The sequence below is a fragment of the Microcebus murinus genome, chromosome 16 (genome assembly GCF_040939455.1).
Source record: "Microcebus murinus isolate Inina chromosome 16, M.murinus_Inina_mat1.0, whole genome shotgun sequence".
Lineage (NCBI taxonomy): Eukaryota > Metazoa > Chordata > Mammalia > Primates > Cheirogaleidae > Microcebus > Microcebus murinus.
Genome location: NC_134119.1, coordinates 67,695,691 through 67,712,945, shown reverse-complemented (window position 1 = coordinate 67,712,945; position 17,255 = coordinate 67,695,691). Strand labels below are relative to the sequence as shown.

General features: G+C 49.8%; 1 protein-coding gene across 2 annotated transcripts in view; it reads right to left on the bottom strand.

Moving 5' to 3' along the window:
• Window positions 1-1,205: 1,205 nt before the first annotated feature.
• The window catches only part of TRPM4 (transient receptor potential cation channel subfamily M member 4), a 39,341-nt gene continuing 23,291 nt past the window's right edge, over window positions 1,206-17,255 (bottom strand). For both annotated transcript variants that reach the window (XM_012754453.3, XM_012754455.3), the window contains 13 exons: window positions 16,911-17,040; window positions 16,593-16,738; window positions 15,433-15,545; window positions 14,989-15,066; window positions 10,741-11,163; window positions 5,555-5,687; window positions 5,199-5,373; window positions 4,777-4,954; window positions 2,673-2,857; window positions 2,270-2,402; window positions 1,986-2,058; window positions 1,778-1,883; window positions 1,206-1,572 (listed from right to left, as the gene is read on the bottom strand). In XM_012754453.3, the coding sequence (XP_012609907.2) occupies window positions 1,568-1,572; window positions 1,778-1,883; window positions 1,986-2,058; window positions 2,270-2,402; window positions 2,673-2,857; window positions 4,777-4,954; window positions 5,199-5,373; window positions 5,555-5,687; window positions 10,741-11,163; window positions 14,989-15,066; window positions 15,433-15,545; window positions 16,593-16,738; window positions 16,911-17,040 (1,878 nt within the window). In that variant the 3' untranslated portion in view covers window positions 1,206-1,567. The remainder of the gene's footprint in view (window positions 1,573-1,777; window positions 1,884-1,985; window positions 2,059-2,269; window positions 2,403-2,672; window positions 2,858-4,776; window positions 4,955-5,198; window positions 5,374-5,554; window positions 5,688-10,740; window positions 11,164-14,988; window positions 15,067-15,432; window positions 15,546-16,592; window positions 16,739-16,910; window positions 17,041-17,255) is intronic.

Below are 17,255 nucleotides of genomic sequence, written 5' to 3'. Positions count from 1 at the left end.
AGACGATAATAGTACCTGCCTTATATGTTTAGCATACAAATTTGCTGATTTAGTACACGCGGAGCACTCAGCCCGGTGCTGGGCGCACAGTGTATTCGCTGTGGTTGTTGAAGTTGCAGTTACCACCTCGCCGTGGTTATTACTACCCGGGTTACTGAGAACTAACTCAGCATCTTCCAGAGAAGTCTTGTTGCCACACAACACTTGGCAATGTTTCAAAGCTACTCTGCACCCAAAGTGGCAGATAGTTGGATTTCCTCCAATTTGGAGGAAGAATGTTTGGGCTTTGATTTGGGCATGTGTTGGTGGTTGGTGACTCTTGCTATTTAACTAATAATTGCTGTCAGTACAGCCTTGTCATTACCAGTTTAGTTTGTTATGGGCTATTTAGTTTAACTGCCGGTATAATGATGCACATTTGCCTCAACCCTGTGCATGCCTGGCCTACAATTTTCCACTAATTAGACTTTTTAAAGACACATATGTATTTATCTACTCAAATATGCATCATCCGTTTCCCCATTGGCAAAGCAGATGTACACAGCCCCCACCCACCCCAACTCCAGGAAATAATTTGCTTATTATCTCAGGGTTATTTTTCCACTGAAAAGTAGAAACTCGTGGGGGCACAGATGGGTTCTTGTCCCACGGAAGTGACAGACATCAAAATAGTGCAGACAAGGCCGGGCGCAGTGGCTCACGCCTGTAATCCTAGCACTCTGGGAGGCTGAGCTGGGAGGATTGCTTGAGCTCAGGAGTTCGAGACCAGCCTGAGCAAGAGTGAGACCCCGTCTCTACTATAAATAGAAAGAAATTAGCCAAACAACTAAAAATAGAAAAAATTAGCCAGGCACGGTATCATGTGCCTATAGTCCCAGCTACTTGGGAGGCTGAGGCAGGAGGGTCTCTTGAGCCCAGGAGTTTGAGGTTGCTGCGAGCTAGGCTGATGCCATGGCACTCTAGCCCAGGCAAGAGAGTGAGACTCTGTCTCAATAAATAAATAAATAAGTAAATAGTGCAGATAAGACGCACTGAGTTTGAGGCGGGCAGGAATAGTGGGGTTGAGAGGAGGGATCAGACCCCAAGATATCTGAAATTATAGCAGCAAATCCACCAAGGACCCCAAACTCACCACCAAGGTTCCAGCCCCCATTCCAGAAGGATCCAGACACTCACCAGTTCCCCAAGAATCAAGCGCATAGACGTTATTTATCTCAAATGGCTTTATTTCCCCAGTGTGGGGAGAGTGGGGCCTGTGGTCCCTGTAACCCCAAGAACCCTCCAGGCTTCTCGTGCTGTGGCAGGGCCCTCAGAGGGGCAATGGCCCAGGCTCTAGAGCTGGGTCCTCCCAGAGTGGATGTGTTCTGGGGGGAGCCGGGCATGCTGGGGTTCACATGGATGACACCTCCCAAGGTAGTCGTGACAGCAGCCCAGATGGTAGTCCACGGGCATGGGGCCCACGCCAAGGACAAGGTCCCCAGGTGCGCAGGGGTCAAGATCCAGCTGGGCCTTACTCTAGGAGCAAATACCCCCATGGAGGCTACTCCCTGACATCCGCCGGCAGAGCTCAGTCTGGGGGAAAGAGAGAAGACAGAGCAGGTGACTGGGGGAGAAGGAAGAGACCAGCTAAAAGAAAAAACACAAAGAAAGAAGCACAAAAAAGCCCAAAGAAGACCAAGAGAGTGACTCAGAGACAATGAAAGGGCAGCGAGAGAGAAAAACACACACAAACACAGCCACAGAGGTGGGAATACAGAGGTTGACCCTGCACACTGACCTCTGAGCCCAGGCGGGGATGGGGGTGGCGGCCCGCCTGGGGGCAGCAGCGCAGACTGGCTCAGGGCCTCAGCCACCCAGCCCAGGACGCGGCTACAATGGCGGACCTGGGGAGCAGGAGGGACGTCAGAGGACCCGGGAACCCTACTGCCCCCGCTCCTGCCACAGTACCCCAGCCACAGTACTCCAGCCACACCCCAAGTCCTCACCTCCCGCTCCAGCCCTTTCAGACGCTGCTCGTACTCGCGGATGTGTCCCAGCTGCTTCAACGCAGTGTCCACCCTGGAAAGGGAGAGCTTCGGGCACAGCCCACTGGCCGGCCCCTCGAAGCCCCGCCCCTCGCCCCTAAGCCCCGCCTCCCCACCAAGACCCCGCCCCCGGGATCCCCCTCTGTCCCAGGCCTTTGCAAGCCCTAGCCCCCCTCAGCTGACGTCACGGGATGTGCCCCCAGGCTGAAAGCCCGGCCCCGCCCCCGCCCGGGTCCCTCTCTCACTTCTGGGACATGCGCTTCAGACGCTCAGAGTCGCTCTCCCGCTTGTCCCGAGCGCGCACCAGCAGGAAATGCTCTTTCTGCACCGACTCCCAAGTCAACAACTTCCGTTCCTCCGCAGGTGAGAGGTTGACCCCTGCAGGGCAGAGTCCCGATGGAGTCGAAGGGCCCACGCCCCACCGCAGGCCACGCCCCCGCCGCAGGCCACGCCCACCAAACCCAGCCCCTCCGCTGGACGCCCTCAGAGCCGCTCTCCCAGACCCCGCCCACTCGCTTCCACAGCACGCTCCGCCTTTCACCGCCAAAGCCCCGCCCACTAGTCTTTTGAGGCCTTTCCCCGCCCCCTACCTTTTCATGCAAGTCCCGCCCCTGTATGTCTCCCTTTAAAGCCCAACTTTGTCCTCACGGAAATGCGAGGAGGATGACCAGGAGGAGGACCTGCGTCGCCATCGCCGGAGGAGGAGGCGCACGTGGGAGATGATAATAAGGGGCGGGGCCAGCGCCGGCCGAGAGTGGAATTCCTGGATGAGGCTGTAGCGCTGCGCCTTCCAGTAGAGGTCGCTGTTGCCCTGTACTTTGCCGAATGTGTGGCTGTGGAAGCCAGAGGTCAAGGTCACCCGAAGTCAGAGCCCAATCAGGAGCAGGGGATCAAGGTTAGATGTCAGGCACTATCTGTTCGAAGTCCAAGGCAGCAGGCAGATGTCAAGATTAATAAAGTCAGAGGTTATTACAGGATAAGATTAGAAGTCAAGTTAGAAGATCCAAGGGTCAGATGTCAGAGGTCAAGTTGAGGATGGTATCATGTATTAAAGGTAGATGTTGGAGTCAGGGTTAAAGTTGGGCTCAAAAGTCAGCCTAGACACAAATAATTAAAATCAGAAATGAAAATGGAGACATTACTACTGACCTTACAGAAATTAAAAGGATTGTAAAAGAATACTATCGGCCGGGTGCAGTGGCTCACGCCTATAATCCTAGCACTCTGGGAGGCCAAGGCAGGCGGATTGCTCCAGGTCAGGAGTTCAAAACCAGCCTGAGCAAAAGCGAGACCCTGTCTCTACTAAAAATAGAAAGAAATTAATTGACCAACTAAAAAATATATATACAAAAAATTAGCCGGGCATGGTGGCACATGCCTGTAGTCCCAGCTACTTGGAGGCTGAGGCAGGAGGATCGCTTGAGCCCAGGAGATTGAGGTTGCTGTGAGCTAGGCTGATTCCACCACACTCACTCTAGCCTGGGCAACAAAGTGAGACTCTGTCTCAAAAAAATAAATAAATAAAAAGAATACTATCAACGGTCGTATGTCAATTAGATAACTTAGTTGAAATGGACAAATTCCTAGAAATACACAAATTACCTGAACTGACTCAAGAAGAAATAGAAAATCTCAATAGATTTATCATAAGAGTTTGAATCATGGGCCGGGCGCAGTGGCTCAAGCCTGTAATCCTAGCACTCTGGGAGGCCGAGGCGGGTGGATTGCTCGAGGTCAGGAGTTCGAAACCAGCCTGAGCAAGAGCAAGACCCCGTCTCTACTATAAATAGAAATTAATTGGCCAACTAATATATATATATATAAAAAAAAATTAGCCGGGCATGGTGGTGCATGCCTGTAGTCCCAGCTACTCGGGAGGCTGAGGCAGGAGGATTGCTTGAGCCCAGGAGTTTGAGGTTGCTGTGAGCTAGGCTGACGCCACGGCACTCACTCTAGCCTGGGCAACAAAGTGAGACTCTGTCTCAAAAAAAATAAAAATTAAAAAAAAAAAAAAAAGAGTTTGAATCATGAATCAAAAACCTTCCAATAAAGAAAAACCCAGGACCAGATGGCTGCACTGGTGAATTCTACCAAATATTTCAAGAAGAATCAACACTAATGCTTCTCGAATTCTTCCAAATATTGAAAAGGAGAGAACACTTCCTAACTGAGTCTATGAGGCCAGCATTGCTGTGATACCAAAGCCAGATAAAGATACCACAAGAAAATTACAAACCAAGATCCCTTATGAATATGCATGTAAACGTCCTCAGAAAGTACTAGCAAATTTAATTCAGCAGCATATGAAAAGAATTATACGCCATGACCAAGCGTGGTTTATCCTAGGAAAGCAAGAGTAGTTCAACATACAGAAACCATGTAATACACTGCATCAATATTAATAGAACAAGTGGAGGGGGAAGGGTGCAATACCATGAACATCTCAACTGACACAGAAAGGCACTTAACAAAATTCAACATCATTTCATGATTAAAAAAAAAAAAACTTGGGCCAGGTGCAGTGGCAAATTTTATATTCTACATATTTTACCCTGATTAAACAAGTTCAGCCTGGGCTCAGGGAAAGGATCAGGGTCCAATGTCCAGGTCAGGAGCTGGGTTTGGGAACAAGCCAGCCTTAGATTTTAGTGAGTTTGGGAACTAAAGGCAGAATTGATCAGGCTGGGTTCAAGAGTCATGACGGGGTCAAGGGTCATGCTGGGTGAGGTTGGATCAGACAATCAGGCCTCACCTGAACATGGCGATGAGCAAATTGACCAGCAGGATGTTGGCCACCAGCAGGAAGATGACGAGGAGAAGGACCACCAGCCAGTTGGCATAAAGGGAGACGCAGGAGCCTGCCTGGGGCCCCGGCGGGCGGGCCCAGAAGCCCGGCTCTGACGAGCAGTTGACATGTTCCATCAGGGCCACTGTGAAGGGAGACACTCAGAGATGAGGCTGGAGGGACAGAGACCCTAAGGAAGTCAGAAAGCCAGAGGGGGTGGGGTGGGCAGAGACGGGGAGGCTGGGAGGCAGAGACCCACGCAGAGGAGGGGGCCAGAGATACAGAGAGAAGGGGACAGCATCCCATAGAGATGATGGTGGGGATGTGGGAAGTCACTGGGAAGAGACAGAGACTCAGGGAAGGCGTCAGACCCTGTCATCCCTCCCTACCGTCCATGTCCTCCTGGGGGATCTGCCCGAAGATCTGCAGGTAAGGCCGGTAGAAGACGCGGCGCAGGATACCGGGGAGGTCACGGTCCTTGGGCCTTAGGAGTCCCTCGGTGGCCACCCCGTAGGCAACCAGCCACACGCCAAGGAAGAACAGGAAAAAGAACACGTCCTTCATCTGTGGGGAGAGGAAGGTGTGTCCGAGCCTGTCCCAACCGTGGCCCCGCCCTGTCCCCTAAACCACGCCCCCAGCCAAAGCCACGCCCTTCCTCCCCAGTTGCTCCCTCGCTGGCCCCACCCCTTTCTTCTGTGGCCCCGCCCCTTTCTTCTGTGGCCCCGCCCCCAGGCGCGCCTCTCACCATCTTATTCACGATGACAATCTTGGGCCCCAGCTGCTTGTTGACCGTGAAGATGTGCAGCAACCGCAGCGTGAAAACCATGAAGTCGAGGCAGAGGACAGTGCGGCCCAGGTCATGCAGGCCCTGGGTCAGCCTGGGGTGTGGGGAGAGGTGGCAGGGGTCAAGAGTCACAGGATGCCAAGGAAAACGGGAGTCTTCCCAATACCATGCTTCAGATGAAGCTGTGGCCGCCACAGGGCAGGACCAGGGCCCTCCGGTTTCACCGGGGTTAACTCAAATTTAATCAGTGCCAAGCTGGTCCACGCAGGGCATGGGCACCCATTTAAAAATGGCTGCACCCATTAAACAATGACTGGATGCACGATGGCTTTAGCAAAAAGCTGGTAAGAATCAGCTTGGAAAAACTGCCAGAGTTCTGGTCCAACCTATAAAAGTATAGGGTTTTATTTTTACTTTTATTTATAAAAGTATAACTATATAGAATTCCTGCAAACCAACAAGCAGCCTAATAGCAAACAGGATAAACACTGTACAATCCACAGAGGAAGTTCAAATGGTCGATAAACATCAGGAATTTATCAGAAAAATAAAAACTATACCCCTACTTTGCATCATCATGTACTTAAACTTTAGGTGGATTAAAAACCTAGGGTAAAAGGCGAAACTTTAGAAGAAAATATAGAAGAATTTCTTCAAGAGCTTGGGACAGAATAAGATGGCATCTAAAAACCCCAAACCCTTATCAACAAGACATAAAACTACAATAAAGACAACGTTGATGAATTTGACTACTTTGAAATCAAAAATTTCTGTGCCTCAAAAGCTAACATACATATGATGGACTGAGAAAGGCAAAACATCATTTCTTCAGCATTCCTGCCAAAAACGCACAGCCTAGATTGGATTCTGAGGGAACATAAGACAAACCCAACTAGAGAGGCACCAGCTGGCCAGGATGTCGCCAACGCTTTAAGCTCATAAAAGACAAAGACAGACTGAGGGTCTGAGAGGGTCCCAGGTTACAGGAGATCAACAACCAGGATGGCTAAAGGCAAAATGAGATCATAGATTGGCTCCAGTAGGAAAAGGGTATCAAGGAGACAAGTGATGAAATTTGAATAAGATTTTGTGGTTTTGATCATGTAAGACTGTAACATTTGTAAGATCTGGGTGAAAGGTAAATTCTTTGTACTGTTTTGGCAACATTTTTTATAAATCTCTGTTTATTTCAAAATGAAAAGTTAAAGAATAAGAGAAAGTTTAACGTACAAAAGTGAAAAGACAAGCTATAGAATACAAGAAGATATTTAGAAGGACAATACTACCAAGGATTAGTATCCAAAATACAAGGAGAGCAACTACATACATGTGTGTATTCGTGCACATGCGTGTGTGTGTGCATGCAAAGAGATCAATGAACGACAATTTAAAAATGGGGTGCAAAAACCATGAAGACAATTGACACAGTATATGTGCCCGTTAAGCTTACAAAAAGATGCCCAACCTACTTTCTAGTCAGGGATGCATAAATTGAAGCAAGGAGAGATCATGTTTACCCATTAGATTGCTAAAAAAATTTTAAGTTACAATAAATTGAGAGTTTTAACAAGTATTGTCAAGTATATCCTCAATGGGGCAGTCTCTTACCCTAATGGTAGGCGTGGAAATGGATGAAACTAGAAGGAAACCTTTGTCGAGAATGTATGCACCCTTTGACCCACCAACTTTACATTTGGGATGTAAACTTTTATCATCTGGGGATAATAAAAAAAAAAAAAACAGAAATAACCTAAATGTTCAACTACAGGGAACTGGCAAAGGAAGTACAATTCATCATTCAACTTTGGAAATGACTGGGCATTTCTCCCTTGCAAGCTGAGATCTTTCCATTTTTCCCATGCAAAAATTCTTCCTTTGCCTGGAAAGTACTGGGTTTGACAACCTGTCCAAAATATCAGTAGCATTCTTAGAGCATGGTAGCACAGGGCCTGAGCCCTTTCATCTCAAAAGATACTTTATACAAAATACAAAGAATAAACTGAAGCATTAATGTTCTACAAAACTCTCCTATCTTGCTCTCCGTTTCAATAAATTATTCATGTCAAATACTTTGTAGCATTTCTCATACAGCATAGAAGAAGCAAGCCTCTCAGTGTGTCTGCTGAGAAAAGCTTGAATAGGGGGTCATAGCTGTCAACCATCCAGAATGTGCAGGCTCCCTTATAAAGAGTCCCCACATTATGTCCACAATGCTTTTTGTCTGTTCTCCTCAAAAAGAGGGTGTCCTAACAGCTTGGACCTGAAAGAAGAGAAAGAGAAAGAGACAGAGATAGACAGAGAGAGAGAGAAAGAGAGAGAGAAGAAGAAGAAGAAGAAGAAGAAGAAGAAGAAGAGGAGGAGGAGGAGGAGGAGGAGGAGGAGGAGGAGGAGGAGGAGGAGGAGGAGGAGGAGGAGGAGGAGGAGGAGGAGGAGGAGGAGGAGGAGGAGGAGGAGGAGGAGGAGGAGGAGGAGGAGGAGGAGGAGGAGGAGGAGGAGGAGGAGGAGGAGGAGGAGGAGGAGGAGGAGGAGGAGGAGGAGGAGGAGGAGGAGGAGGAGGAGGAGGAGGAGGAGGAGGAGGAGGAGGAGGAGGAGGAGGAGGAGGAGGAGGAGGAGGAGGAGGAGGAGGAGGAGGAGGAGGAGGAGGAGGAGGAGGAGGAGGAGGAGGAGGAGGAGGAGGAGGAGGAGGAGGAGGAAGAAGAAGAGGAGGAGGAGGAGGAGGAGGAGAAAAGAGAAGAAAGAAACAAAGGGAGTAAGGGAGGGATGAAAGAAAAAGAAATCTCATCCGCAGAGGACTAGCACCAGAGCAGCAAATATCTGATTATATACTCATATTATCTTGAGTAGAAAATGAAAGAGACTGTTGAGAAACTCCTGGGTTGATTTCTACCTCTTGACATTCAGAATTTTTGTCTTAGTGCCTTATAAAAACAGCGCATTCATTAAATTCTGGCAAGGAGAAGTCTGTCTCGTCTGATCTTTAGCCAACAGTGGCTAAAATCCCTTCTTCTGAAACTTGATGTGGCATTTTCAAAGAATAAGGTATATTTGCAAATAGTAAACTGACATAGAAAGCACATCAGGACATATTGTATAGAAAAACAAAAAGTTGCCCAAAGACTAAATAAAATATCGTGTCGTTTGTGTAAAAATAATTATGTGTATCTGTCTGTGTAAATGAATAGAAAAAGGATAGGCAGGATGTGCACCAAACTATCAACGGAGGTAACCCCAGAGAAAGGCAGGCTGCTTCCAACAGTGGAGGAAAATCTTTGGTTTCTGTTCCATGTGCTTCATGTGCTTAATTTGTTGAGTGAGGACATATTTCCACATTTAAAAGATGTTTTAGGCCGGGCGCGGTGGCTCACGCCTGTAATCCTAGCACTCTGGGAGGCCGAGGCGGGCGGATTGCTCGAGGTCAGGAGTTCAAAACCAGCCTGAGCAAGAGCAAGACCCAGTCTCTACTATAAATAGAAAGAAATTAATTGGCCAACTAATATATAGGAAAAATTAGCCGGGCATGGTGGCGCATGCCTGTAGTCCCAGCTACTCGGGAGGCTGAGGCAGCAGGATCGCTTGAGCCCAGGAGTTTGAGGTTGCTGTGAGCTAGGCTGCCGCCACGGCACTCACTCTAGCCTGGGCAACAAAGCAAGACTGTCTCAAAAAAGTAAATAAATAAATAAAATATGTTTTAAATTGCTGGCAGATGAGACAGATGTGGCCCGAGGAGTTTATAATCTTGCGTGAGGACAGAGACAGCTCATGCCCTAGTCAGAGGACCATTTGGGGGCATCTCAGGGGAACACAAAGGAGGGACCCAGAGTCTGGGGAGGGTAAGAAAGGCTTCCAGAGGCAGGGATAGCCAGGCTGAAGTCTGAAGGGAGTGTCAGAGTTGGCCTGGCAAAAGAAAGCAGGGAAAAGTGTTTCAGGAAGGGGGAACAGCATGAACCAAGACCCAAAGACAAGATAATTTGTTCCCAAGGACGTTGTGACCTACCCTGTGCCCTCCCCTTGGGCACCACTCAGCAAAATATGGAAACTGTGCAAGAAAGGAACACACACTATACAGCCCAGTCCAAGCACCAGAAAATAATTGAGGGGAATTCCTCACAATTTGTTTTTCATGAGTTAGCTATGAAATAAACAGAAATAGCCAAGGTTTTTACGGACTAAAAAGTTGACAGGGCACTTGAGGCCTCCCTGGTGAAATTCGAATCTATGAAATTTGATCCAGGAAAAAACGCTGGACATGAAAGAAGTCACAGCCACAAAGGAAAAGTCACAAACACAGACACTAGACTTGGGCAAAATTCAATACAGGACAAAACGAACCACAGATTCATTGTAAAATTTAACCCAAATAATAACCAAGTTGAAATAATTTCAGAAACTGAAAACGAAAAGAATTGAAAAGAGTTTTTAAGTGCCCTGCGTGTAAAATTGATCAGGGAATTTTAAATAACTGGAAAATACTTCCTCGATAAGAATCTGTCAGTACCAGTCAATTCTGATTAAAATGTTATAATTACACAAATTCCAAATATATGGGTCCAAACATCAAGGTCCAATGCTCTTATGACAAACGAATTGCAAGTAGCTCTCAGAGGGTGGAGTGTAGGTGGGGAGAAGAGAAAGAAATTGGGGAGACAGCAGCAGGGACAGGTGGGTCCAGGCCAGGCAGGGTCTCCCAGGCTGGCCTGGGGGCCTGGGCTCTGTCCAGGGGTCCTGGGAAGCCCTGGAAAGCAGGAGGGACGGGGGTAGAAAGACCCTTCTGAGGCCCTGTGGAGGTCAGGCAGAGGGGAAGAGAGCAGAGTGCAGGGGGCTGGGGTGAGGGTCCAGGGGGGAGGGGCAGAGGGCTAAGCCATGGCGCGGATGGACTTGGGGGACCTGGCGGAGTGAGTTGGGGGTCAGAAGGACATGGCCTAGGGACAAGGTCTGTGGAAGAAGAAGAGGGAGAAGGTGAGGCCGCCACCCAGGTTTGGGGGCTCTGAGAAACATCTGGTAACTCCAGACCCTAGCAATACACAGCAGCGAGGCTGAGTGGCGACAGCCAGGCGACTGTCTTCGTTTTTCCACAGCGAGCAAGGTTGTGTTGTGCTGAGACACACACCCCCCCACACACACACACACGCAGGGCCCGGGACACTCACCGGCAGCCCACGCCCAGGAGGAAGCAGGTGAGGGCCAGCAGGTCGCACTGGTTCCAGGTGTCGGCGACGTAGAGGCGCAGGCGCTGGCGCAGCGAGGCCTGGCCCGGCCCGGGGCCGCCGCTGGCCAGGCTGCCCCAGCCGCCGCCCAGGCCCTGGCGCAGCTCCTCGCACAGCATGGTGAAGGCCCAGAAGTACAGCAGCAGCTCGGCCGCGCCGGGCCGCGCGGGCCGGAAGTCCACGAGCAGCACGTGGGCGAAGAGCAGCAGGAACAGCAGGTAGCTGACCACGTTGCCCACGAAGGCCGTCACCGGCGCGCCCCAGAAGTGGGACCAGCGGCGCAGGCACCGGCACCCGCAGCAGCCGTCCCTGCGCCTGGGCTGTTGCAGGGCGTCCAGCGATGTCTTCTCGCCAGGGTCCTCCAGCCTGGGCGGTGAGGACAGAGGGACGAGGCCTCAACCCAACCCCTGAGCCCTGACCTCCCGCTGCTGCCACCCAGGCAGCCGTGCATGTCCCACTCCTCCCTGGCACCACCTCAGACCTGGCCTGGCCTGCAGCTCCGTCTCACAAGAGCCACCTTCTGGTCTTTTGACCCCTGCCTCTAACCTCTGACCTCTGGAATCTCCTACCATCAACACTCTGACCTTCCACGTCGAAATTCCTCTACCCTCTTGACCTCTGACCCCTGAGCTGACCACTGACCCCCACCTGGCTTTTGCCTCCAAGTCCCTCCTCTCCGCCTTCCCAACCTGTGATTCTCTATGTCTGACCTGGGACCATTTACTGGACTTCTGACCCCAAATGACCGCTGACCCCCTTGCTTCCATGATTCCCAGGTTTGACAATTCATGTCTGTATTAGCCCCGGCCCCCACAAATTCCCACATGAAATTATCCAGCCCACATTGCTCATATAACTGGTCCTTCCCCATATCTGATGCTGACCACTCAGTCACAGTTGGCCACTGAACTCTGGCCTTCGTGGTCTGCTCCAATCTCGGCCCTTCTCGCCTGAGTTCTAATTCTCTGTCCTAATTTCATCCTGACTCTTCTTTCTCACCTCAAATCACAAATACCAACATGAATAATGCTAATATTAATAAATTCAAAACCTAACAAGAAAAACGAACTGGGTTGGAGGGATGTCTTCTCTTTAAAAACCAAGCGGAAAGGCCTGGCGAGGTGGCTCACGCCTGTAATCCTAGCACTCTGGGAGGCCAAGGCGGGAGGATTGCTTGAGGTCAGGAGTTCAAAACCAGCCTGAGCAAAAGCGGGACCCCGTCTCTACCAAAAATACAAAGAAATTAATTGGCCAACTAAAAACATATAGAAAAAATTAGCTGCGCATGGTGGCACATGCCTGTAGTCCCAACTAATTGGGAAGCTGAGGCAGAAGGATCACTTGAGCCCAGAAGTTTGATGTTGCTGTGAGCTAAGCTGATGCCACGGCACTCACCCTAGCCTGGACAACAAAGTGAGACGCTGTCTCAAAAAAAAAAAAAAAAAGAAAGAAAAAAAACCTAACATGAAAAACGAACTGGGTTGGAGGGATGTCTTCTCTTTAAAAACCAAGTGGAAAGGCCGGGCCCGGTGGCTCACGCCTGTAATCCTAGCACTCTGGGAGGCCAAGGTGGGAGGATCGCTCGAGGTCAGGAGTTCAAAACCAGCCTGAGCAAGAGCGAGACCCCCGTCTCTACTAAAAATATAAAGAAATTAATTGGCCAACTAAAAGTATATAGAAAAAATTAGCTGCGCATGGTGGCGCATGCCTGTCATCCCAGCTGATCGGAGGCTGAGGCAGGAGGATCGCTTGAGCCCAGCAGTTTGAGGTTGCTGTGAGCTAGGCTGATGCCACGGCACTCACTCTAGCCTGGACAACAGAGTGAGGCTTTGTCTCAACAAAAAGGAAAAAAAAACAAGTGGAAAGACATCGATCCAAAAGTAGAAACAATCCCAATGTCCACCGACTGCTGGATGGATATGTAAAGTAGGGTCTAGCCATACAATGGAATGTTATTCAGCAATAAAAAGATATGAAGTCCTGATACATGCTACAACATCGCTGTGACTGTAAGTGAGCAAAGCCATTCATAAAAGACCATAGAGTGTAGGATTCCACCTATTCAAAGTGAGCAAAGAGGCAAACCCACAGACAGAAACCACCTGGGGCTGTGGAAACGAACAGTGATGTTAATGGGTACGGAGCTTCTTGTTGGAGTGATGAAAATGTTTTAAAATTAATTGTGGTAATGATTTCACAACTCTGAGTATCCTAGAAACCACTGGATAGTACACCGTAAGTGGGTGAATGGTATAGTATGTATACCAATAAAGTATGTATATGATATAGTATGTATATCAATAAAGCTGTTATAAAGAAAATAAGGCGAGGCCAGGCACGGTGGCTCACGCCAATAATCCTAGCACTTTGGGAGGCCGAGGCAGGATTGCTTGAAGCCAGCAGTTCAAGACCAGCCTGAGCCAAAGCGAGACTCCATCTCTAAAACAAATAGAAGAATTAGCTGGGCACATGCCTGTAGTCCCAGCTACTGGGGAGGCTGAGGCAGGAGGATCACTGAAGCCCAGGAGTTGGAGGCTGCAGTGAGCTGTGATGACGCCACTGCACTCTAGCCCAGCAACTGAGCAAGACCCTCTCTTAAAAACAAAAGAAAAGAAAAAGCAGAAAGAACAGCGAAAACTACAGAAAGAACTACTGGGGACATCGGGTCAGATGCAGACGGAACTCCCTAGTGACAAGAGAAAGCAGTCCTGGTATTTCACATTTCAACTTCTATCCGTCTTGTAACAAGGGCATGTGGCAGGTACGGAGCGCTCCCCGGCGTCCGCAGCCCCGACATGCAGACTCCCAGGCCCAGCCCCAAGCCTCTGAGGGGAGGAGCAGGGATCTGTCCTTCAACAAAGCTCTCCGAGGAGGTGGCTCTCCACAGTGGCGGAGAGCACAGACTCAGGAACAAGAAGGTGTGGGTTCAAATCCCAGCTCCACTATTTACCAAGCACGTGATCTTGGCAAGTGACTTAATGCCTCAGTTATTCCATCTGCACAATGGGAGTAACAATAGGCCCTACTGCATTTGCATAGTGCTGTTGAGAGAATTAAATGAACTGATTTTCAAAAGGCTTTAGCACAACAGCTGCCCATTGCGAGTGTCCTGTAACATTTGCTGTTACCAACACGATCATCATCATCCTCATCATGCGATGCACAAGATGGGAAATCACTAGGCACGGACACCGTCACTGATCCTGGCCTCAGACACGGGGGCCTTCTAGCTAACCTTTTCAGTGGCCCAAAGCTACTTAGTTTTTCCTATCTCTCTCTTTTTTTTTTTTTTTTTTTTGAGACAGAGTCTCACTCTGTTGCCTGGACTAGAGTGCCGTGGCGTCAGCCTAGCTCACAGCAACCTCAAACTCCTGGGCTTAAGTGATCCTCCTGCCTCAGACTTCTGAGTAGCTGGGACTATAGGTATGCGCCACCATGCCCAGCTAATTTTTTTTCTTTTTTGTTTTTTGGTAGAGATGGAGTCTCGCCATTGCCCAGACTGGTCTTGAACTCCTGGCCTCAAGTAATCTTCCCACTTAAGCCTTCCAAAATGCTATGATTTCAGGCGGGAGCCACTACACCTGGCCCTGATCTTTTGTTACTGCAGCACTAACTGATGTCACCTGACTAACACGGGGCAGGCGTCCCATTTACCTTCATTTTACAGAAAAGGAAACTGAGGCTCAGGGTGAAGTCACTTCCAAGGTCAGAGTCTGGATTTGAACCCAGGTCTGCTTGACTCAGAGCCAAGCTCCTCAGCACCTCTGCCATGTGGCATTATCAGAAGCCTGATAAAAATTCTGTTTCGTCTGCTTAGGCTTGTTTTTGAAAACACCTTCATGGGGACCACAGCATAGTGACCAGGACTAGGGGCCTTGGAGTCAGGCAAAAAATGGGTGAAAAATCTTTAAATGAACCAAATCCACCTGATTCCACTTGCTACAGAATGATGGGAGCATAGAAAGAAAGTGTGAAGCATATCAGTTTCTAGTGACAGCCTCCTTGGGGGCAGAACCAAATCTCGAGCCAAGCCTTGAGCTTGGCTTTTGGAAACTTCCTCAGTATCATCAGTGGCTTGCTGAAGCCACAATCTGGCCTTGCTCCCAGTCCCTGATGGGACATAGAAATGACAGGTGTCCTGAAGCTGCCCTGGGTGCCCCCAAATCACATAATGCTGGGCATGTCACTCACCTGACAGGACCTTCCCCATTAATGCTCATATTCACATCAGATTCTAGGTCCTTCTGTGTGGACCTCTCTTCTGGTTTCCTGGCATTGAGGGAAGAACAGAGTGAGAAATGGGGAGAAGGGAGGGGGAGAGAAGTTCTCTAGAAAAACTCAAACGTCTTCACCCATAGACATGGCAGAGAGACAGAGAAGTGGCCCCCTAAAGTCACCCCAAAGGATCTTCCCCTAGAGCCATGACCAGAAAGGCAGAGGAATTGCCCCTAGAGACACCACAGGGAGCACCCCCAAAAGCCCACCTCCCAGGACACTCCCTCTGGGGGAGGGAAAGAAAGTCCCTTCCCCAAGGAAGGGACACACTGGGCAGACCAAGTAGGAAGAGTTAGCAGAAATGAGCAGGAAGGAGAAACTGAATACCCCCCACTGCCACTCTGCCCCCAGGGGACTGACCTGAAGGTGATGAAGTCAGTGTAGATGAGTGGGGGACAAAAGAAGGTGAGAACCAGCGCCCAGATGGGCGTGCTGCTGTCCATCTGCCCCCACCACTTCTGTGTCAGCAGAGACTGTGGGGTGTAGGGAGGATTAGGTGCCAAATCGCCCCACCGTCCCCTCCCTCAGATCCTCAGCAAGGGTTGGGCCACACCTGTGCCCAACATGGGGGCCTTAACTATTGGAGGTGCAGACAGTGGTCAAGGACAAAGACAACTTGTCCCAGGTTTTGGCTAGCAGAGTTAAACAGCCAACATTTATTGACACTATATGCCAGATACTGGGCTGAGCACTTTACATAGATTAGCTCACTTAACCCCTCACCATACCCCCAAGAGGGTGGGTTAACTAGTATCTTCTCCTTGTCACATATGTGGCACAGAGAGGCTAAGGAAATGGCCCAAACCAGTAAGTGGCAGAGCTAGAATCCATGAGTTTAACCACTGCTCACAGCAAAGGGCTCTGGGTCATTATTTGAAATGTCAGCCAAATCATTCCAGTAGATGAAGATGAAACTTCCTGTTGGGTGGGCAGAACTTCCTGTACTGGGGGTGGGACTCTGTGAGCTCTTGTCAGATTTAAATTAAGGACACTGAGAAAGTTTTCAAACTGTTGGGTTGTCAGGATTGGAGAGACCGTGGGAGCAAGCAGGGCTTCCCAAGGGAGAGAATTTCCTGCAGGAAGGGTGGGATTTCCTAGGCCAAAGTTTGTCTATGTCCAAAACACTAGGTAATTGTCAGTGAGGTCATTCCAATCGAGAACCAGAACTAGAGACATCTTAAAAAGCAGGAAGGACTTCCTGTGGATGAGGCGGGACTTCCTGTGGGAGAAATGAGAGTGGGAAGGACTTCCTGTGTGGGAGGTGGGACTTCCTATTAGGGTCAACAGGTATTGCTGCATCTGGAGTGAGACTTTTTAGGAGGATGGGCTTTACTGTGGGAAGGCAGGGAGTAGGGCTTCTTATGGAAAGAGCAGCCTTCTTGAGAGAGGAACAAGACTTCCTGGGGAAGGGATGGTCTCCAGAGGGAGGGTGACAGACCATGTCACCGTGTCAAGACCATGGTGACAGAGGCTTATCCCCATAGTTTCCAGAGTCCAGCTGGGGACTGTCAGTTGCTCACCTGTATCCCATCCTGGGCAAAGAAGGCACGCGCGTCAGCCTGCATGGCAAGCTGGAGGCAGGTGGCATCGCCCCAGAGTGGGCAGTGACGAAAGAGTAGTTTGGTGGCCCGCTTCTCGCTGCTGTGAAAGCACTTGCCAAAGAGGTCTGGGGCAGGGAATTTACGTGAGAGAGAAGGGAAGCAGTGGGGAGAGGGTGTGAGGGAAAAGGAAAAGGAACTTAGAGAGAAGGGGCAGGCATATTCAAGGAGTGGGAAGATGCACGTCCCCCCTCTTCTGGCAGCCCCCGTTCCCGCTCCCAGGCACCATGCACCACACACCAACGGCCATCCCCTCAAACTTGGTGGCCAGGTCTTTCCTCCGTGCTGCCTCCTCAGCCTCAGACTCTAGGCGCGCCAGCACTCGAAGCAGCAAACAGGCCCCAAGAGCTGAGGCCACAGCGTTGGAGCCCTGGACAGACAGAAAAGGGGGCACACATGTGTCAGAGTTTAAGATGCACTTCAGAGAGGGATCAGGGAGGGGCAAGAAAGCCTGTGACCAAGGAAAGGTACAGAGCCAAAGGTCAGAAATTAACTGGGGTCATCAGTGGCCAAGAATGAAGTAATGTTTGGAGATGGATCTGGGAGAAACTGGACGTCAGGCGAAAACCTCAGAAGTCAGGTGGT